This window comes from Malus sylvestris, chromosome 7 (genome assembly GCF_916048215.2).
Source record: "Malus sylvestris chromosome 7, drMalSylv7.2, whole genome shotgun sequence".
NCBI lineage: Eukaryota > Viridiplantae > Streptophyta > Magnoliopsida > Rosales > Rosaceae > Malus > Malus sylvestris.
This window is the reverse complement of record NC_062266.1, coordinates 7,532,425-7,556,429: the sequence shown is the minus strand read 5'-3', so window position 1 is coordinate 7,556,429 and position 24,005 is coordinate 7,532,425. Positions and strand designations below refer to the sequence as shown.

General features: G+C 38.6%; 2 protein-coding genes across 2 annotated transcripts; both read right to left on the bottom strand.

The window, feature by feature from the left end:
• Positions 1–12,499: 12,499 nt before the first annotated feature.
• On the bottom strand, positions 12,500–18,097 carry LOC126628035 (oligopeptide transporter 2-like). The gene is made up of 6 exons (XM_050297609.1): positions 17,537–18,097; positions 17,364–17,461; positions 15,507–16,070; positions 15,121–15,376; positions 14,616–14,798; positions 12,500–13,220 (listed from the first exon to the last, which is right to left on the bottom strand). The coding sequence occupies exons 1-6, from the start codon at positions 18,020–18,022 to the stop codon at positions 12,606–12,608; spliced, it is 2,202 nt and encodes a 733-aa protein (XP_050153566.1). The 5' UTR covers positions 18,023–18,097; the 3' UTR covers positions 12,500–12,605.
• Positions 18,098–23,106: 5,009 nt separating this feature from the next.
• LOC126630053 (oligopeptide transporter 4-like) lies at positions 23,107–23,733 on the bottom strand (the record flags this gene model as incomplete). The annotated part of the gene is made up of 1 exon (XM_050300222.1): positions 23,107–23,733. A coding segment is annotated over one exon (627 nt), but the record flags the coding sequence as incomplete, so codon positions are not given.
• Between the last annotated feature and the right edge of the window lie 272 nt (positions 23,734–24,005).

Sequence of the window (24,005 nt, the reverse complement as noted above, 5' to 3'; positions counted from 1 at the left end):
GGGGGGGGTGTTGGAAAATATTAGTATTTAGGTTTATTTTAGTATTTGGGTTTTGCTTGTTAGTTTAGTTGGGCCTAACACATCCAAGTTAGGGTTTCTTAGGTTTAGTTCTCTATAAATATTGCTTGTATTAGTTTGAGCATCAAGTTAGCCACAATGTAGTCTCTTAGGGTTTTGTAGCCGTTTCGGCATTCTCAGTTTGTTTAATAATATTCTTATTATTTGTTAGTCTTGTTCATTGCACACTCTGATTTTCAACTGAAGCTTTGTAGGTGAAGCTTTGGAGTTGAAGCTTTGTAGGTGAAGCTTTTGTGTTGAAGCTTTGTAGGGTACCATGAATTGATTTTGCTTCACATTATCTTGATCAAGATAGTGTGAAGCTTTTGAGAATTTGTAGTTGTCCTCCATTGATGAAGCTTTTGTTGGTGAAGCTTTTGTTGGTGAAGCTTTTGTGTTGAAGCTTTGTAGGTGAAGCTTTGGAGTTGAAGCTTTGTAGGTGAAGTTTTAGTGTTGAAGCTTTGTAGGGTACCATGAATTGATTTTGCTTCACATTATCTTGAAGCTTTTGAGAATTTGTAGTTGTCCTCCATTGATGAAGCTTTGTTGAATTTTCCAATTTCTTCTTTTTTTTTCTTTTTTTTTTTTGGGAAAATTAGAAATTTGAAAATATGGGAGAGACAACATATACAAATTTTGCTTCCACACTGTTGAGCAAGAGATTGTGATGCAATCCACACCTTGTAGTAGTCAAAGGTTTGGATGAACCATATAAATTGAATTTGCTTCGAACAATCTTGATCAAGAGTGTGTGAAGCTTTCTACGAGTTGTAGTTGCCCTTCATTGATGAAGCTTTTGTTGGCACCATAAATTGGTTTTGCTTCACACTGTTTTGATCAAGAGTGTGTGAAGCTTTCTACGAGTTGTAGTTGCCCTTCATTGATGAAGTTTTTGTTGGCACCATAAATTGGTTTTGCTTCACACTGTTTTGATCAAGAGTGTGTGAAGCTTTTGAGAATTGTGGTTGAACTCCTTTGATGAAGCTCTTGTTGGCACCATAAATTGGTTCTGCTTCACACTGTCTTGATCAATAGTGTGTGAAGCTTTTGAGAATTGTGGTTGAACTCCATTGATGAAGCTAATGTGTTCACCTCTTCCCCCCTCTTTTTTTCGGATTTTCTTTTTAAGGGGGAGAGGGGGTGCTGCAAGTTTGAAATTTGAAAACTCCCTAGCTTGTGTGGAAGTTTGAAGACTTTCCATGTGGGGTTTTCTCATGGTTTGAATTTTGAATTTTGAATTTCTTTGGCAATGTTGAACCCTATAAGAATGATAAGTTTCCACTCTTTTCATTGTCTTCATTTGCTCATTTTGTAGTGATTTTTAGAAACGGAGTGCTCTTATAGTTGAGAGGGATTCCGGCATTGCTTTGCACCATCTTCAAGTTGGTAGTCTTCTCCACTAGATCGCATGCTTTCATTCTTGTTGAATTGTTTGAGTGTTCATGTATTTGGTTGAGAACATAATGAACTGATTGAGCTTTTCTCCATGCCCTAGGAACTTCCTTATGTTTCGATCTTTCATGTGGTGATAGAGTTTGTTTCTGTTTGTTGTAGACGTCAGACTTTGGAATTCCTAATGGTGGGGGCTCCCCTAACTCTAACTCTAGGTTTGAGCTTGCAATGTTGGAGTCTTCAGGGCATTTGTTGGAGTCTTGTACAAAAAATTCGAGATTGGGTGATCTTCGCAATTGCCAAGCCTTAGCCAATATTGGTTCTTCCTCCTTCATGTTAGTGGGTGAGGGGGTTGTTTGTGACGCCATACCCATATTTTGCTCTGAGTTCACAGCAGACCATTTAGTGCAAAACTTGTTAGATAGCGAAAAACAGCTTAAGCCCTAAGGCAGTCATGTAGTATCCCCCGTAGTGTAAGAATGCGTTTGGTGCATCATGAAGAATTGTTCTCTGAACCGCCCAAAAGTCATGTTATGTTCTATACTCAAATATTATTGACTTTAGGGGTGAAGCTGCCTTTGCACCTATGGTTGCAACAGATGCTGTCTTTCATTGGATATGCGCCTGGGCAACTTTACCCTAGTTTTTGGGATAATCAGGTTTTATATTATTTAGATGGAATGTGGGTTAAATGAGCCTTCCTTTCATTAGTGGCGCTACTGCTATAAGATGCGCCCGGTGAAAACATGCACTGGTATGTCGAGTGTGCATGTCGGAGTAAGAGAGAGCGTATTATCTTTGGTAAGAAAAAGGCGTACTGCACGTGGAAAAACCGTTGGTGCTTTCTTTATAATGATTGGGAGTATGCTAAAGGTGTCACGCTTAAGCGACGTGTTCCTACTCACTTCCAGACTATAGGTTGTAATGTATCCATTATTTGCATTATTTGCTATTTGTTGTGATTTTCTCTTGCTTCTAACATTTTTTCTTCGTGCAGTGACGCGAAGGACCATCAAGCTGTCTGGACGGGAGCTAGCTGACGTAGATAAGGTGTTGAGGGTGTCCAAAGAGGATAGACATTTGGGCAAGCTACCCTAGTGTCGGAGTGCCAGAGACGAGCAAGTAAGTTATGTCTTTCATTTCGCCCTCTCTTTCTTTTACAAAGTTGCATTCCTTACTTTGATTTTTCTTGTTCAGTGGAGAAAGAGGGCAAGAAATGGGAGACTAGTGCCAAGAAAGAGAAAGCACCCATGTTAGTTCCCGTAGACGACATTTTGTTTCACAAGGGAGCTCGTAAGCACCGGGTGAAGCCAACCCCTAAACCTAAGTTGCAAGAAGAGGTCCTCAAGATTGCTACCTCAAAGAAGGCTGAAGCTGAGGCCATCAAGTATGCTGCTGCCATAGTTGCAGGGGAAGAGAGACGATTGTTGCCTCCTCTTCCTACCATCAATCCCATATTTCCTCCAACCATGGAGTCTACTGACCAAGAAGGTGGCCCTAACTGTAGCTGTAAGAGAAAGTACAAGGAAGAGGTTGGCAACATTCATTGGAAGGACTTTAAGGTTGCCATGCAACCAAGTAGTTTTAGGTATGTCAATAATTGCCTGGCAGGACATTAATCCACTGTTGATGAGCTTGGCGAGCCGCTAGATGAGAACGAATCAGATCATGACCGGATGATGAGGCTATCTTCTTATGTAAGTGTTACTCTTGTTGGAAATGTGCCCTAAAACCAATCATATGATGATACTTTACGGACATTTCATATGTTAAACTAATCTAGTTTAATATCAAGGGCAAAGATTATTGTTTTAAGCCGTCTCATATAAATGTTATATGCTTAAAAGATAAGTCCAAGGAATATGTAATTAGGAGAATGTAATTTAAACAAGTTAGATTTATGAGACCATTCTCTTTCGTATACATATCCTAAACGTTCCTGATCATAGGATTGCCAATTGGGCATTGACAGTCTGTTAAGATCAGTACGTGCTGTGTCTTCTCTCATGGAGAGTGACTGGTCTCGAGTCATTGGTGTGATTGACACCAAGACAAGCATGTAGGTGCTCAATAGTGAATGAGTCCACTGAACACGATCAACGAGCAGTTCTCATACTCATGTCACATGAGAACTCATGGTTGGGATAATGCAAAGTAGTCCTTTGACATGAGGCATCATAGTTATCTTGTGGTTAGGTCCTTGATCTTTGACTATGTCAAAGTCACTCCATCAGAGGGTGTCCACGGCATAGTTGGGGTTAAGCCACTTAGCCATGGAGGCAAGTAAATGCGCAACAAGGGATCTCTAACCTTCAAACCGTTTGAGGGAGAATACTCTATGATATGATTAAGAATCTTTGGCCAGAGTATGAATAAGATTTAGGAAGTCGTTCCAAATCACATTCAAGGTAATCATATAAGTAAATGAATCTCATTGGATAGTAGACATGAATAAACTATCAAACCAAACAATGTGGTCAAGAGTATTGTATTAGAGAAAGACCGTATTGCATTGTAATCCTAAACTGAATAGGTTCTCCACCTCTTCTGATTAGCTTGGGTAACCATGACATACTGCTAGGTGTCACTCATGGTTTATGGAAGCTCTAAACGTGTATAATCACTAAAGGGAGAATTGAAAGTAAGTTTCAATTCACAATCGATTTGAAAGAGTTCTAATGGCACACTGCCTCGCTAAAAGGAACCTAATGAATCATACACCGTGTAAGGAAGAGATTGAAGAAACAACGGAGATGAGTAAGGATAATTAAATGGTTTAATTATTTATGGCAAGGATTAATTAATATGTTAATTAATCAAATGAATAAAGTTCGTTAAAGACCTCGGGTTAGTTTTGGGCCTCAAGGCCCAATGGGCTTCGAACGTCAAGCCCATTGACTTAAGTTGTATGACAACTTAATGACTAAATATTCACAAAGGCCCAAACAACCCAATAACTCCCTAAGGCCGGCTATATTGATAAAGGAGTGGGTTTTGGACTTAATTACAAGTTTGCCACTCCAATGAAGGTAGGTATAAATATGACTTTATAGCCTTTTCTTCATTAGGGTTTCTTTTGGAGAAAAGATGAGAACAAAAGCTCTCTTTTCTCTCTAAGAGACCGGCCACCCTAGAGGATTTTAGCTAGCAATCTTACTTCCTCTAGGTCACTCATTTCTTCATCAATCCTTCCTTGGTGTGGAGACTTAGAGGTTCTCAACTTTGAGAACTTGGAGAAACCAATTCTTCCATCCAAATCCATTGAGCTAAGAAGCAAGGAATGAAGGCCCTATCTCTTGGGTGATTATCCTTTGCTTATGCAAAGAAGAACCAACAAAGGTATAAATTTCTCAACTCACTTTGTTTTGAGTTGAGTCTTGGTTCACCTGCTTTGAATTTCATGGGTAATGTTTTGTTTTGAGTTTCCGCCTTTAATTTGTTAATTGCATGTTATAGATGTTGCTTAAATGAACATGTTTTTCACAAAATTTCCTTCAACTCTGTTATTTCTTTGCTTTCTCCCCTCTTTTTCCTGGTAGTGACGATCATCTTGTCATGTAGGTCATGACCGAGTACGATGACAGATTACGAGAGGTCGAGCGGTACAAGGCAAAGTTTAAAGAGAATAAGCAGCTTGTGAATGACGCCAGAAAAATGAGCAAAGCTTTGGCTGATGCCATCCGCCTTAAGGATGAAAACTTTGAGAGTTTGAAGAGGCGGAATGGTGAGAACATGAGGCTTAAAAAACAATTGGAAGCGACTAAGGAACAGTTGGAAACAACCATCCTTGAGGTTTCCAAGGTTAAAGGGGAGTTGGATAGTGCCTTGGTTGAGGTTTCTGGGCTGAAGAGGAGTATCCCAACTGAGAGGGATGCTGCTGTGTAGGAATTCTTAGGTTCCCAGGCCTTTCACGATGCCTTTAGACCTCACTGCATCCGAGCAGCTATTTTTGAGAAAATGAAATAGATGGCCATCCTTGAGCGTTACGACAATGGAAGCATTATCTGAAAGTACCGTGATGAAATGGATGAGTACCGACAAAAAGGTGAAGCCTTTGTCCTCGCAGTTGATCCTAGTAGTGATGATGACTCTGATAATGAGGCTAGTATCAGTGAGCAGTCTTAGGAGAATGAGGATGGTCCTGGAGATGCTTAGGAATGTGATGATGGCGATGGGGTTAAAACGCAGAGTGATATTATCGAGGGTTCAGATGAGGATGACTCATAGTGCCCTCGTTTTCTGCATGTACTCTGGATGTACGAGTTTGTTGTTTATGTGGCATGTGCCATGTACTCTGGATGTACTAGTTTGTTGTTTGTGTGGCATGTGCTATGTACTCTGGATGTACTAATTTGTTGTTTGTATGGCATGTGCCATGTTGTAAGCATGAGAGCTTTTCATTTATGGATGCTTACAACTTTGTGCCATATAGTTTGATGTTAATTACCAAGTATTTGCACTATCATTGATGAATGCCTGGCTATGTTTGAGCAAATCCTTTGTTTGGATATAAGCCATAACTTGGGTCAGATTGAACGAATATACTGTGGAGCTGTTCGTTTATTTGTATAGTCTTGTTGACATATACTTAGACTTTACTTCCTGTTGGGAGTATTCATATTGAAGCTTTGAACCCGAGTGTTTCATTACTAGGAATGTAATAGGATTAGGACCGAGTTGTCTAAATCACCTCTTTATTGAATTCATGCCAAATGGTATTCGTTACATAAGATGCCGAACGGCTGAAGCTTAACACTTGTACAATGTGAGTTTAATTGTAATAGTACTTCAAGTGATCAACGTTCCATGGATAGCCAATGGTCTTGCCATCGGAGCTTCTAAGCTTGTAGAAGCCAGGGCGACTGATGCCAACAACTTCAAATGGTCCATCCCAGTTTGGACTAAATGTTCCTTCACTCAGGACTCTTGTCGCAGAGTAATCTTTTCTTCAATACCCAATCCCCCGCTTTGAAAGAACGAGGTTTGACCCTTGAGTCATAGTAGTTGGAGATGCGTTGTTTGTAGGCAACATTCCTCAAGTGAGCCTGGTTTCTGTGTTCCTCGACTAGATCTAAGTTAAGGGTAAGTTGTTTTTCATTTTTGCTTTGCACGTAGTTTTGGACTCCGAACGTTGCTTGCTCAAGCTCAACTGGGACAACTGCCTCTGTACCAAAGGCAAGTAAGAATGGGGTTTCTCCTGTTGACGTTCGGTATGAAGTGCGGTATAACCAAAGAACTTGGGGTGCAAATTCTGGCCAACAACCTTTAGCCTTGTCCAAGCTGGTTTTCAAAGTTCGCTTGATTATCTTGTTGATGGCTTTAACTTGTCCATTAGACTGGGGATGAGTTGGGGAGGCAAAACATAAGTTGATGTTGAACTTAGAACAGAACATCCTGAACTTATTGTTGTCGAACTGTCGCCCGTTGTCAGTGACTATCGCATTGGGAATGCCGAATCTGCAAATATGTTCTTCTATACGAAGTCTTCTATTTTTGCCTCAGTAATGGTTGCCAAAGGTTTTACTTTGGCCCACTTTGTGAAGCAGTCAACTGCAATGATTGCATAGCGGACCTTGCCCTTCCCTGCAGGCATTAGGCCAATCAAATCAAGTCCTCATTGGGCGAAGGGCTAAAGGCTGATCATAGGAGTGAGCTGCTCGGGAGGAGAGTGAGGAATAGTTGCGTAGCGTTGACACTTATCACATGAGCGGGATATTCTGATGGCATCTTGGTGAAGTGTTAGCCAGTTATATCATTGGCGAAAAGCCTTATCTGCTAGGGATCGAGATCCAGCATGATCTCCGCAGACTCCTTCATGTATTTCCCGAATGACAGTTTCCGCCTCTACGGGCGTAAGGCATCTTAGGTATGGTAGGTTAAAACCCCGTTTGTAGAGTTGGTCATTAATGATCAAGTAATGGGTAGCCTTGTATCGAATCTGCTTAGCTTGGACTTTGTCATTTGGAATGGTGCCATGAGCAAAGAATCTATAAATCGGGGTAATCTAATTATCCCCCTGTTGTAAGTTGCACACTTCCGCAACCATGGTGTTTGGTGCTGCCAACAATTCGACCTGAATTTTTCTCCCAATCTTGTCTTCCACCCTGAGGCGAGGCGAGCCAAAGCATCTGCATGACTATTTACCGCTCAAGGAATTTGGGTGATCTGGTAGTGGAAGTGCTGGAGCAACAATTATGTTTGTGTCAGATATGCTGCCATGGAGCTATCCTTAGCGTCAAAGTTGTTGGTGACCTGGTTAACCACCAATTGGGAGTCACTGAAGATATCAATTCGTTTAACCCCAAGGTGTTTGGCCAAACGTAAGCCTGCTATGAGGGCTTTATATTCGGCCTCATTGTTCGGCGCCATGAATTTGAAACGAAGAGCATACTCCATCACCACTTTGTCAGGAGTCGTAAGGACTCGTCCTGCTCCACAACCCTGTTGGTTGGACGAGCCATCAACATATAAACTCCATGATGGGGCTGTTGGTTCTATTTTCTGAGTTTCCGAGGGTAATGAAACCACTTCTTTAGGCGTAGAAACAATGTCAACAGGATATGTGAAGTCGGCGATGAAGTCTGCCACTGCTTGGCCCTTCTCAGCTGGCTTTGGTTGGTAGGAGATGTCAAACTCACCCAATGTTATCGCCTATTTGATCATTCGTCCGGAAGTGTCAAAACTTTGGAGTATCTGTCAAAGAGGATGATTGGTAAGCACGATGATGGAATGTGCTTGGAAGTAAGGGCGAAGTTTTCGAGCAGACATGACCAATGCTAGAGCCAATTTCTCAATGTTGGAGTATCGTGTCTCTGCATCTTGTAAGGCCTTGCGGCCTTGCTAGCCTAGTAGACAGGTTGTTCGACATTACCATCATTTCGAATGAGAACGGAACTTCTTGCTGAAGCCGATACCGACAGATAGATAATCAGAATGTCACCAACCTTAGGTTTGGAGAGCAGATGGGCTTTACTCATGTAGTCTTTGAGGTTCTTGAATGCCTCAAAACATTCGTTAGTCCATGTAATGTACTTCTTATGTCCCTTAAGTACTTTGAAGAAAGAAACACATCTATCTGTGGCCTTAGAGATGAACCTAGTTAAGGCTGCCACCTTGCCAGTAAGGCACTGAATGTCTTTTGAAGTTACCGGTTCCTTCATGTCGATGATTGCTTTGATCTTCTCGGGATTAGCCTCAATGCCTCATTGGCTTATCATGAAGCCTAATAATTTGCCAGAGCCTACGCTGAAGGCACATTTGTTGGGGTTCAACCTCATTCGATACCTCTTCAGAATGGTGAAAGTTTCAGATAGGTTGGTGATGTGTTGATCAGCATGTTTGCTCTTAACTAGCATATCATCAACGTAAACTTCCATGCTCTTCCCAATCTGTTCGGCGAACATTGAATTGACCAATCTCTAATAAGTCGCTCTTGCATTCTTTAGGCCGAAGCGCATGACTTTATAGCAATATAGTCCCCTGTCAGTAATGAAGGCTGTGTGTTCTTGGTCCAGAGGGTTCATGAGGATTTGGTTGTATCTTGAGTAAGCATCCATGAAGCTCAGGAGTTCACACCCTGTCGTAGAGTCTATAAGTCTATCTATGAGAGGAAGAGGAAAGCTATCCTTCGGGCATCCTTTGTTTAGGTCGGTGTAATCGACACACATTCTCCACAAGACCTTTTGGAGCAGGAAACTTTCCTTGGTCGGATTATTCTTAACAAAGACAACATTTGCTACCCATGTTGGATAATTGACTTCGCGGACGAAGCCTATACCTTTGAGTTTTTCAACTTCTGCCTTCATTGCCTCGTACCGTTCAACGTCATAAGATCTTCGCTTCTATCTCACTGGCTTGGTCTTGAGGTCAATACTTAAGTGATGATAGATGATATCGGGAGATATGTCTGGCATGTCCTCGTATGACCAAACGAAGACCTCAGTATTCTCTTGCAAAAAAGAGATCAATGCCAACTGAATGGGTGGTGACAAAGTGGTGCCAATCTTCACCATGCGATCCGGATAATCTTTTGAGATAGAGACCTTCTCCAACTCTTCAGCGGGCTGTGCTTGCTAGGTGAAAGAGTCATCTCGAGGATCGTCGAGTTGACTGTTGTCACCATGAAGATCCAAGTTGGTTTCGTCCAAGCTGATCTTTATGACTTGGTCATGTATAGAAATGGTTTCCTTGGGCACATGCAGGTGTTGTTGCTTGACCGAAGTGTTGTAACATGACTATGCACTAAATTGATCTCCTTTGATGTAACCATTGCCACAAGGGGTTGGAAATTCATCAACAATATATGTGTGGATACCATAGCCTTGAGATCATTGATGCCTGTACGTCCAAAGATGACATTGTATACCATTGGGCAATCAACCACCAAGATGTTAGTGGTAATGGTAGCTATGTAAGGGCCTATACCAATGGTGAAAGGTAAGTGTATGCTCCCTAAAGGTTGCACGATATCACCGGAGAAGCTTATCAGAGGAGAAATCGAGCGATCGAGCAAGTGTTCAGCTACATTAAGTGCCCTGAAAGCTTCAACAAACATGATATTGACCGAAGCCCCCGTGTCTACCAGGATTCGTCATACTTCAAAGTTGGCTATATGAGCTTCCATGATCAGTGGGTCATCGTAAGGGTAGATGGTACCTCTTTCTTCCTCAGGGTAGAAACATATTGGATCCCAGTTAGGTTTTTGACACTTTCCTCCCCTGATGTCTTCCACGTGAAACACTTGGTGGCCAGGCCTTAAAGCTCGTTCACTGTTTTTCATGGCCCTGTTAGAAGATTTAGATATGGGTGTGCCGCCACTTATGGAATATATCACATTCACTGAGCAGAGCCTCCATCATAAAAAGCATTGATCATGTTGTGGTAGCAAAATTCACCATCTTTAGTTTTGACGAAATTGTATCTACAAGACAAATAAGCACTTTGATCAAGGCCAAAACCTCACAAGCCCATGAGGTGGGGGGGTGTTGGCCAATATATTTCCAATGGCTAAGTCAATTTCTTTGAAAGAGAGAAAGTGTTTAGGGCTTAAGTGCATAGCAAAAGCTTACTAGAGATTGGTGGAGATGAGGTATTTATAGGAGTTAGGCTGGCCACATATGTCGGCAGTTGATTGGCCAAGATGAGTCATGCGTAGGATGGATGAGCAAAGAATTATCTCAAAGATATTATTTAATAATAATATCTTGGAATTATATTTGAAATTAGGGCTAGGCACGGGCTGAGCTAGGCCCAAAATGAGAAGAACTGAACCAGACCGGTTTTAAAATAATATGGGGTGGGGTGGATCAGGTAATAGAAATTTGAAAAAGGGATACAGATCCTAACCTAGCCCATTTGAAACGGGCCGGTTCCTGCGAGTCCACGGGTCAATTTTTTTTTCTTCAGAATAGAAACTATCTGACTAAGCTTCAAAATTAGATGGGTTTCATATGCATAAAGTAATCTCTCTTAAAAAAAATAATCTAACAATCATGATGATTAAAAAAAATAAAAGATCTAGAGAAAGGGGTTCGGGGTTAATTTAGGTGGAGATATAGTACTGCAGTACAATAAATTTAGTACTGATTTGTGTACTACTATGGTATTGATCAAAATTTGATTAAACCCAGAAAGCATTTGGCATAAAACAATTCACAAAAAACCTAGAAATCATTGCTTTGGACCAATCAGCTGTGGAGATGTCCCATAGAAAGTATTTTGCATAAAATCCAGAAAGAGTTTTGCATCTAAAAAATCCCACAGAGAAGCAATTCCCACTCAAGCAGAGAAGCAAACCCAAATTCCAGTTGAGTTGAGAGGCGATGAGGAGGGAGTCGACGATGAACCACCGAAGAGCAATTCCCACTCACGACGACAACGAAGGGTGGATGGTGTGTGAATTATGGAGAGAGAGAGAGAGAGAGAGAGAGAGAGAGAGAGAGAGAAACTAAGAGAGACCCGTGTGAATTGTGATTTGTGATATGTGTGGAAAATGGCCATGGATGGTGGAGATTTACTCAATAAAAAGTTGGAGTGTTGAAACGGTCTGGGCTGAGGGCCCGTGTCCTCAAATATTTGGACCTGCCCTGCCCCGCTATTTACATTGACCCGCCCCACCCTTAACCCGCCCCTAACCTCTTAGACCCGCCTCGACCAGCGGGTCCATGACCCATTTGCCCACCGAAATATCCTTGATTGGATATGGTTGTGTTGATTGAGTTGTTCTTCAATTAGTAGAGTATTAAAAATAAGATTTAGTAATTGATCATATCTTTAATACTTTTGACTTTTCTCTTTGCCATGGGCAAGAGAGTTTGCAGCAATTGTAATTAGCAGCTCACGTCTTCCCGAGGGTTGAACTGTGCGTAGAGTGGATGTGGGTCTCGCCAATTTAATTAGGGTATTCTCGTCAATTATGTAAAAATCCATGTGTTGACTCTAAAATTTTCTGTATTATTTTTCACTCCACACATGTCATAAATGTTACTCTTAATTTGATCCCAATAATGCTGAAAAAAAAAGCATGAAAACCATCAGGACCTAGAGCCAATTAATTCGAGCCCGTTGTGTGGAATAGGCCTCTTCCAGTAAAGTTAAACTTTTAAGTTTGAGTTATTTCCCGTTCTTTCCAATAGAGATTACTGTCACGATTAAATGATACGTGTTCTTGAATGTCAGATAATTATCTATGAGCAGAAGGCTTATATTTCCACGCTTGTGTTAACAGAGTTAAAAAGTAATGATCATGTGTCCAATGTTCTTTAAAAAGATATAAAGATTTACGTTTAATAGGTTGTAGTTCTGAATCAAATATGATTGGGCTGTGATCAGAGTTTGCAATCGATAATACTTCTTTACCAAAGAACACAAATGCCCAGCAGGGCTATATATCACATTTGGATAACCAGAAGAGTAATTAGCAGCATTTTGATTCAGTTTAGATTGCCCAGCGGGGCTGTAAAATGTATCTGGAGTACCAGCCTATTTTCACTCGTGAAAAGACTTTCCCAAACTAATTCCCGTACCAGGTATTAATTTAGAAGCAGCATCGTTGGTAAAATTATAACGTGTAAATATAGAATTCAGTCTCATCAAGAACACTGGTTCATTCTTCATATAAATATATATACTAATTAAAATCGCTTTTGAAATGGGAATTAGTAGACAGGGCAACCATCAACAACTATACCCTTGGCTGTGGGGCATGTAGCCAAATCACAGTGTTCACCATTTGTTCCCCACCAGGACATGCTCTTCTCGTAAGTGGTCAAAGAAAAGTACAAAAGTACCCCCATTACAGCCACTCCAGCATCTAGGGCAGCAGAAAGAACGTAATTGTACCTCTGCCACCACTGCTTTCTGTACCTGAAAACAAAGTAGTTGAAAATAGTTCCAACCACAATCCAGCAATTGAAGTTCACAGTTGTAGCTGGTGGCATTGCAGCTGTTGCTCCCAAAAGCACTGGGAGGTTCATCAGTTTGATCCACTTCTGACTTGGGAAAGCTTTGTGCAGCAACCAGACCAATAGAGGTCCCAATGCACCTATGAGGAAGAACCAGTTGAGTGCGTTGTAGTTTCCGAGAGAGCCAAAGATTCGTTTTGGTCCGACAAGGCCCCAAATCACAGATGCATCAAAGAAGACACGGTCCCCAGGACAAGTCCAAGGACTGTTGGGAGGGAGTAATTGATCTTGACATATGTTTTCAATGCTAGACAGCAGCAACCATGCAACTCTTATATTGACTGTTCCAGCTATTATTGTTCCTATGCACTTTAATTTTGTGAAGCAAGAAAGGACAGATTAGCATTCAAGTAATGAGTGATGTTGTATGTATTGTCAGAACTGTAAGTTTGGATCTTGCAATTAACATGATCGGTGATCCATATTCTTAGTCCAACACCATAAGCATTTTCTATTTCCAGAGTAAGAGAACACTGATTTCCCGTTAGTCAAGTTATACGAGTACTGTGTCTCATTTTAAATACGGGAATGACTTCTGCACTCCCTTTTTCACCTTCTGCCCCTTCAAAAAAATTTTCTCTTAATTTTCTTTTGATTTGTTCAATTTAATGGCAAGAAAAATAAAAAATAAAAAACTGCATATGAATGAAGTGTAGAAATGGTGTGCATAAATAATTTCCCTTTAAGAAATGCTCTTCATCTTGTGGGATTATTTTCAACTGATAGCAGCATCATATACATTGAAATTATCTGATTATATTTAATTAGTATGGATATGATATATTTGTTTTATGATAGACTTTGGATGCAGTCCCTAACTAAGAATATTCTTTTATTGAAACCTTGTTGGTTTTCAATTTTTGATCAAAGTCCCTAAAATTAATGTGATAATTTATTTCTATATATGTTACTATATTTTTTAAATTAAAAATTGAAATTTATAGGTATTTATATTAATGAGATTTTAAATAAAAAAACCATAATTTGTGGGATTAAAAATATTAAAATATAAATATACTATTGTGTGTGTGTATATATATATATATATATAAAAACATGGGTACATTCATCAAAATTAACCAAAACATGGGTACATTCTTCAAAATCACAAAAAAATAAAAAAGTAAAAAAAGATATTAGGTTTAATAACATTAGTAAATTTCTTCGATTAAACTTGACAGGGATACATTCTCAAATCAAAGAAAAAAAAATGTACCCATATAAGTTTAAAAATGAATTAGAAAAAAAATTGAACATATTTTATATAAAAAAAATGGTACATTTCACATATAACAAATTGGTATATTTAAGAATGAGTACATTTTAATATTAAAAGTTTTAAAAAAAATACATGAATGGGTACATATAAGATTAAAAATTGAAAACATTTTTTAAAAAAGATAATGCGTACAAACTTATTCTAATTTATTTATTTATTTTGGAAATGTTTTGAATTGAAAATTAGTTAGGAGTTTAATAAAGGTGTGAGTATTAATATTCTAAATCAATTCTTAATTTTTATTTTAAAAAATTATGTAACTAACATGTAAATTCATTATTACATTAATCTTAGGGACTTGGATCAAAATATGAAAACTAATAAGGTTTCAGTCAATGAACATTAGTAAACTAGGGACTGGATACTAATTTTCCTTTTTTTATCCTACAATTAGAAAAAACAAATGGCAAGTCAAGAAGATGTACCTGGACTATGAACATTGATATAGGTGGGATCTTCATGTAATGACCTAGCTTAAAATCATTGAGAAAGGAAATTGCCTGCGACATGCTTATATATCCATATGTTTTGAAACACACATTGGCTATTGGCTTGCCAGGTAATATCAATCCCATGATGTATTCTGTGATGATGTTTAGTCCTGGAGACTGCCATATAGAAAGAATAAAAAATTTGAGATGGTTCGAATAGACTTCAGATTAAAAAAAATCCGAAGGCTACTAAATCACACATGAAAACAATTGTTTGCACCATCTCAACTATAGTTACCATCTAGGATACAACATTTCTAATAGAGATGGAACCTATTAATTGTATGAGACCTAGCCATGCACTGACCCACCTTTATAACTAGGTCCCACCTTTGTTAAAGAGATTGTACACGGTAAAGGGTCATATGAGAGAGTACATATATGATATAGCTAAAACAAATCTAAAACAAGTGAGATGGCTAGTGGGTTGAAAGCTTACCTGATTTGTTGTGGCAGTTATAATGCTTATAGGAAGAGTGAAAACTAATGCAAGTCCAGCTGCAAAATTAAGTCCCCACCATGGCAGTTGGACTTGATCTTTCATGAATATGCACATCACTAGAGAGAGTACCATGGACACCAAAAGCATAAGATGAAACCACCAGTTAGGTATGTCCTTGTATTTCCTCATTAATCTGGTGTGTATGTCCACCTTTACACTCTGTGATGCCCTTTGGTATTGTTTATATATCTCTCTGTTGGAACAACAACAGCTGTATATATTAATTCATTCATTTCCAATAATAAGCCTCGCCAGGTATTAAAGAGATGATATACAAGATAACCAGTTGCGATGATACAAATAGCAATACTCAATTGATTTACCTTCCGTTGAATAGGGCAACGTGCGTGAGGGTCGAGACAACAGACGCAAAACCGATGCCATATGTCAAAGAAAAGAACATACTCAAGTTTATGCGTCCTTGTCTTTCATAGGCAGGCATGTCAATCTCAAACTTGTTATTCACAAGGGCGGAGACATTATATATTTGGCCACCGGCGTCAAACAAATGTGAAGAGAAGATTGCAAAGTTCTTGGCATTGTACAAATTGACACCCCAATAGGCAATTGGCAGTAACATGTACATAACAAGAACATAGCCAGCAGCAACATTGACAATGGCAAAGAAAGGGCTGATGAGAGGGCTGTAGAGGTAGGAGGCTATGACTGTCCAATCAAGTGAAAATGCTCCAATGCCAAGTCCTCCCATGCCTGACCCTATTTGTTGGGCAGTGACTGACTTAGGGTATATCCAACAAACCCATGAAATTGTTGACAAGGTTGGGAAAAGATAGCCGGGGACGACAAACCAAGCGAAGCTGCATATGAGTGCTATAAAAAAGAACTTCCCTCTTGACATTCGATTGTTGTCTTTCTCATGTAGAGCCCTTCATATCAAGGTAAATGAAAAATGAAAAATTAGAGACATTGTTACTTATGAATTACTTGTTCAAAAACTAAAATAAAATGCATGCATGCATGCATGGATAGTTGGTAATTGGTGTTTTAATGAGTCATTTTCAAGGCATGGGGGCATCAAGAATAACACTTTTAATGCCCTTAACATTATATCCGAGACCCATTTATATGATGACCAACAATGTAGCCTGTCTAAAGCAGCATTACTCAAATTAATAGTAGCCATCTTATAGTTTGGTGGAAAACGACACACAAACTTTTCAAACATAGAACACGTATACATATAAGAGTCCTATAACAACTCAAGACTACTACATACCACGTACAACTCAGATACATCACATTAGATAAATTACAAGATTAAACCCTACTTATCAACATTGAGTACTGTTAAAAATTAGAATGAGTCGCAAGTTGGCGCAGATGTTATAAAGGATAATGCTAGGAGGACCAAAATTTTAAACTAAATTTATAAAATGATATGTCACCAATAGGAAATAAGCACGTTAATCAATACTTAAGTAATAATTCAATGATCAATCACCACATCATTTGGTTTAAAAGTTTTAGTCTCCCTAGCATTACCCCACCATCAAACCATCACAAGTGGCTAGTTTTAAGCACTCATGCATGCATAAGACCAAATTCTCTGCACTCAAAATGGGTGTAGTCTCTCTAAAACCCCAATAAATGAATGATATGTATTTATAAACTTAACTTTTCTTAATTTCATTATCATAAATTTAATGTGTCAAACACTTATTAAGACTACAAATAGACCACACAGTCGCGCTAAGTTGGGCCCGGTGAAATGTATATGCAATAGTGACACTAGTGTTGAAATATTAATGTTGAAGTTGTTGTATTAATATTAATATAAATTACCAAGACAAATGATTGGCGTAGAAGAGGTCACGTGCTTTACTAGGAAGGAGATAGGGAATCTCCTCCAAGTCAAGGAGCGTGTGTTGAAAATGGGGGTGTGCTATCCCCTTTTTTTTATTTCTTTGCATTAATCTTTTTCAATTCATCGTTTGACGGTTGAAAATTTACAAAATATAAAAAATAAATAAATAAAAAAAGTCTATGGATCATATCTTTTAAAAATATCTTCAACGACATGCTTTGCAAGCGTAGAAATGTGAAAGTGTGGAGTTTGACTAACATTTTATTTTTTTTCTTCTTCTATTTCTTGCCAAAATTCCAACAATTAGGTGATTATGTTCTGGATCTACCGAAAAATCTCTCTGACTCTAAATTACCTGAACAAGGAGACTTGAACGAGACTACTCGGCCACCACATCTCCGCCGGATCCACCACGTACCTTCTGAGAATACCAGCCCACCCATACCCTAATACCTGCAGCCCTTAATTACCATTAATCAGCACTCAGCAGCAGATCAATCCCTAATAAATACATTAATCAATTGTTACCTGCGTGGTTATAACAAGTATCCAACTGGCCAAGAACGAGATCTTTCTATGATAAAACGCTTTTATTATATCCACAATGCTAATCGCATAAGCCGTTCCACTTCCGAATCCGGAGCCAGCATTGGCAAATATGGATATCAGCACGTGCTCCTTCATGTTAAACGGACCAGGGTTCAGCGAGAACTCCTTCGACCCTATCTGAAACTTCCGCTTCGGCAGCGCCCTCGCCATGAACCGTCCGATGGGGAGCGTCGCCACCTGTACGGAGATCACCGAGATGACGAGGGGCTCCGTGCGGTAGGAGAAGAAAGTGTTGAGGAATGAGAGGAGGGCGCAGGAGGCGAGGCCTAGCGTCCACATTCGGAAGGTCCATACTGGAAGGGTGGGATCGTCGTCGTTTGAGACAGTTAAACGGACTTCTTCGACCGGAGAAACGTCGTTTTCGTCGTGTTTTGTGGCCGGCTCTATCTCAAGAATGGTGGACATGGCGGCAATGGCACTGAGAGAGTGAGAGTGAGAGAGAGAGAGAGAGTGAAACGGACTAAAAGAGTGAGAGTGTAAAAAGAGGTTTTTGAGGGATTTTGTTTGTTTGTTTTCAAATACTTTAAAGTCGTTTTAACGTGTGATTAAGGGCTGGTTTGTTATTATTTTGCTTTTAAAAAAAACTGCTGTGAGAATAAGCGACTGTCCTGTGAGAATAAGCGGCTGTGAAATAAATCAGCAGAGTGTTTGGTAAACTTTTTTGTAAAAGTGCTTTTGGAAAAAATAAAAAATAAAAAAAGCAGTCTGATAGTGGGTCTTTTCATTAAAGGAGCATTGTAGCTCCGTGTGCTTTGAAAAAAAGTCAGTTTTCCAAAGCTGCAAATAGCAGCTTCAGCTTTTTCCTTTGATTTCAGCTTATTCTCACAGCAGTTTCCAAAATAAACCCTTTTTTTTTCAGTTTACCAACACCTAAAACCCTTACAGCTTTTTTTCATAGGTGCTTTTTTTTTAAGCACCTCACTCTCAAACTACCCCTAATAGTCGTCTGGAATTGACAAGATAATCTTTTCATGCAAATACTCCCTATGAGTTTTCTATTTATCGTATAAAAAATAAAAAAAATAAAAAAAGGAAGAGAAAATTAGATAAAAGGAACTTTTGCAATTAAATTTTCTATTTCTCTATAGTCTTCAAAATTTTCTCTCTTGTAATCATTTAGGTAGATGGCACTGCTACCATATGTCGAAAGAAAAAAATCAAACTTTGTATTTAATTGGGTATTTGAGATATTTTAATGGATTTATATAGAGTTTAATGCTTTGTAGAGATTTCTCATATAAAATTTTGATTCAATTCCCTCAAAATCTCATGGAGAGAGATAATATTTGTGAATACTTAAAATACACTACAAAATCTCTCCAATTCCCTATAATTCCTCAACTTTTTCAAATTCTTTAAAATCAACTTCTAATTGAATACACCTATAAAGTTATAAAAAATTTAAAATCCTATTTGAATACACTTGGATTTATAAGGATTTTAATAAGTTATCTTAAAATCCAGATTGCATACACCTTGAATTTTAGATAATCACTTAAAATCTTAATTGAATACCCCTATATTTATTAAAAGAATTAAAATCCCTCAAAATTCCAATTGAATACAACCCCAAAATTCATTTCTGGTTGAGATTTGTAAGATTCATTAATTTTATTTTCCAGCTGATATGTAAGGAGATATTGGATATCAGAAAAAGGTTTTCTTGCGGGACTTCTTCTAGCTATTTTTGTATTTGGACTATTGAGCCTTGCAACAAATATTTTGAGCAGAAGATGTGGTCTTAATTGTGGCTGAGTGCGATAAGATCATACCGCAATCAGTGGCTCTCAAAAATGAATATTTATTTATGTTGCTGCTGAACCTTTTAACCAAATTTGTTGCTGTATCATTTGAACTTGCATTATCAACTATGAGTGTGCATAACTTTTTTATGCATGTTGACCCTAAAAACTATCAAGCCTACGTGGCGCGCATGCCGAGTAACTAATGAGCTAACTACATCCTTTAGTTATATGTGGGCATGCCAACTCGTCGGCAGAGCTCGACCGAGGAGTAAAATATGTTGATGTTGCGTTGGGTGCGCTGCTGACTTCACGATCTTGTGATTGCGGCCGAGGAAGGAACACGTCTCAGTCTTCAGGTTCTAGAGCCTGAAGACAAGGCTGCTAGTTTTGCAAAGTTCACGGATCGTCGACACCAGGTTCGGTCACGGTGATTATATTCGTAAGAGTATAAGCACGTCGAACCAGCTCCAAACTATATGGACACAAGTACTCAAAAGATATGTATGTCTTGATGGTGAATGCGGTTCGACCGTCAGAATGCTGAATTCTAAAACTTACTTGTGAATATCCAATCATAACCAACTCGGCGTTCAATGTGCCGAGCCCAGTATTTTGTAGCACCTCACTTCGTCCAGAAGGCCAATGAGATGACCTCTGCCAATAAGGATTCGAAAACCCTTTTTGACCAAGACTTGGATAGGTAACCAGTCGGCCTCGACGCAGTGCTGTTTATTCAAACTGAAGGTGCTCCTTGGTCGGCTGATTCTACGGCAACAGTATTGTTTATCCAAACTGAAGATGTCACCGGTTGCCTTCACAGTGCTATTTATCCAAACTGAAAATGTGTCGGCGAAAAAGAAAATAAAAATCTCAAGATGTTTGAGAGGTTTCGCGTAGAGTAAGGGTTTGTGTAGGGCAGTTTTGTGTGTTGAATTGGAGGAGCTTTTGCATGTTGCACATCGTCTTATATTTATAGCAGGGAGGTCTCCTTCATACTCTTCAGTTGCGACCTGCCAATACGTTTTCCAAATTGCACCCGTCTCTCTGTGATGCTATCGGAATATTCTTGATATACCACCAGTGACCAAACCAAATCCCTTTTGATCTCCTTGTGAACTTAAATTTCTTGATAGAAATTCAACGTGTATGTCGAGCCCAATAATGTGGCCTTCCATTAATATTAAAACAACTCATCCAGCCATGATATCTAATTCCACACGCTTCAACATGCAAAGCTAATTGCAAGCAGATTGCAATATCACCTCACTTGTCATTATCACATCACATTATTTTTACTTCATCATTATCCCATGCATGCATGAAGATCATGCATCCTAACAATTCTGATCGAACCCATGCTGCTCCAACCTGATGACAAGAATCCCAATCCCATTCGAACTACACCGCTTGCTTGAGGATATAATCTGCATCCTATCTATCCTGCTTAAGAATATGATAATTCATATTAAAAGATGATAATTATGATAAAAATCATAATATTATCCTTTAACAATAACAAAATTATCTTCAATTTTTCATCCAACGGTTGGGAGCTATGCTCACTCAACGGCCTTGATTACACGGACCAATGATGTAATTTTGGGTCCAAACAATACCCCAATTCAATAAACATGTTTCTACAGCTTGTGCAATTACCTCATCACGATGTGGAGTGGAACCACTCGAAAATTTATGATTCTTTTCTGTAACACCCAATCTTTGTCAATGAAATGTGCAGTAAGACACATATGTCCAAGATTCTAAATAGAAGTCCACAAGTCGGTTGTGAGACTCACTCGCGAATTTGAAGCTTCAACATCTCCTTCAGTTTTTTTCTTTCTTCTGCATACAATTGAACACAATCTTTTGTAGTTGTTGTACGTGACAACAATTTAAATCTTGGTTGTGCAGCATGCATAAATGTTTTGAAGCCTTCCTTCTCCACAAAGCTAAATGGTAATTCATCAACAATAATCATTCTAGCAAAGAGTTTTCGGCAATGCTCTTGGTCAAATTTCCAATTAGAAAGAGACTATGTTGTTGTAAAAGACAAGAGTTGTTGTTTATTGTCCCCTTTTTAAGGGTACTTCTGACACACTTCTCTGTATGCCTTTTTAGTGTAGTGGTTCCATTGGTGCTAGAACATGCAAATATTTTCGTACAATAGGTGCATTGTGCCTCACCAGTCTTACTTCCATCCGCATTTAGAAATCCTTCATAATGTGCCCAAACTTTAGACTTGGGTTCATTTACTCTTTTGCGTTTAGATGGTATCTGAGGTTCAATTGTAGCATTTTGAGGCTCTAAAAGAGCAGCTGGCAAAGGCTCTCTTGGAGTAGTTGTCTGATTATGTTCTACCATATATGACAATCAAATGGACCTGAACAATTAACACATGAAACAAAATAAAAATATTAACATATGACAACAAAAATAGTTGATAGGAAGTAACATAAACATATAAGACAGAAAAACGTCAAAATTTTAATTAAGTTTGTATAATCATACATGAGGAACTAAGTAATTGAGATTTTATCATATATGCATGCATGATTACCTAGAATACTTCTTCTTCTTTTTTTTTTAATAATTCTTTCTTCACTTTCATGCGATATGATTCGAAAGAGCTCCCTAATCAAACTTGCAGTGTATTATATTATATTATGTAATATATATGTATATTATATATATGATTAAACCACTAGGTCCATTGATCAAGGAGAAAAGGCTTACTAAATTATGGCACATTTTATTTACACACTCAAGAGGGAGTGCGTGACACAAATTCTGGCACATGTGTGATGGTGTAAATCATTAGTAGATTGTATTTGGGATATTAGAAGATCTTATTCCTTTATGATTGTATTAATTGCAAAGCAAGAAATCTTTCTTAGTTTACTATAAATAAAGACACATGTGATGGAATGTACACATCACAGAAATTCCCCAACTCTCTTTCTCTCTCTTTGCCACGCATTTCAGTAAAATATGTCACAACAACTTGAACTTTTCTAGTTTTAGCCATTTAGGATTACAGTCTAGTGATATTCTTTTTTTATTTGAATCAAATTATTATGGCTAGTTCATTGTGAGACTTAACTCATTCCCCATTCATAAGGTAGATAAAATTGTATAGATTAAAAAATTCACTGAGTTTCATGATGGCCCTTTTTCAAGGGCGTTCTTATAATTTCTCACGATTTGTTGCCTCCGTTTAAACTGTGAATTCAAATGGTTAATTGTGAAACAATATGAAGCCTTTGTGAATATTCTCGAACGGAATCAATGTTTTGAGATTTCCTTTTCACCCTTTGGAATAAATTGATACAAAACAAAAAATAAAAAATAACACACCACTTTCTAGCAATGGCTAGCTAGCAGTGCACCCAAATGGGCAAATTAGGCTTTGACAATCAACTGTATTATATAAGAACCAATATTACTTGGACAGATGAAATGAAAGTTCATTCATTCATATTTTATTATTTACAACGTCATTTCCTTCAAATGAACCTTGCTGCATAAAGTCAACTCCAAAATCCAAAAGTAACATATGATGTAGCAGCTTAAAGAGAAACTTTTCATTTAGCTTAAAATACAGATAGTATGTCACATAACGTTATATGAGTGAAGGAATGTTTTATTTTTTATGTTACTAGTTTTTTAACACAAGTATCTCAACACTTGTATAATGATACATGATGTATTATATCGTGTTCCGCACACAATGAAAAACTCTCTAGTTTAAGGGAATATACAAGCATGACCAAGTCCTATGCTCTTAGATGTTGGACAAGTAGACAATTTACAGTGGTCATAGTCTTGTGTACCGCACCAAGAAATGCTTACCTCGTTTATGGTTAAACATATGTATATAAGCACCCCCATAAAAGCCACTCCAGCATCTAGGGCAGCAGAAAAAACATAATTGTACCTCTGCCACCACTTCTTTCTGTATCTGAAAACAAAGTAATTGAAAACGATTCCGACCACAATCCAGCTGTTAAAGTTCACAGTTGTAGCTGGTGGCATCACCGCGGTTGATCCGAAAAGCACTGGAAGGTTGATGTAGGCGATCCATTTCTGTCTGGGGAAAGCTTTGTGAAACAACCATACTATGACAGGTCCGAGTGCACCTACCACGAAGAACCAGTTGAGTCCTCCGTAGAGTCCGCGGGAACCGAAGATTCGTTTCGGTCCAACCAGACCCCAAAGCACAGATGCATTGAAGAAGACATTATCACCAGGACAAGTCCAAGGACTAGTGTCAGGGAGTAATTCAGTATTGCATATATTTTTCACTGTAGTTAGAAGCCACCATGCTGTCCCAATATTAACGGTTCCGGCTACTACAGTTCCTACGCACTTTATAATGTGAGGAAAAAGAAAATTACAAATCAAGAGTTAGATAATAGCTGAATATTTTCCACAGCGTAGCATTTCAACTAGGAAACAGATTATTGGTATCGAATACCTAACATGTACACTGTTAGTATTAATTTGGAAAGATATATTGTCAGACATTCATGTTGGTACGTGAGGAATTGATCAATTTTTCCTTCACGTGCCAAAGTTTCAATATGATCACGAAGGGTGATACACTTCTCGCCGTCATGGCCGTTATGCTCGTGGTAGCAGCAAAA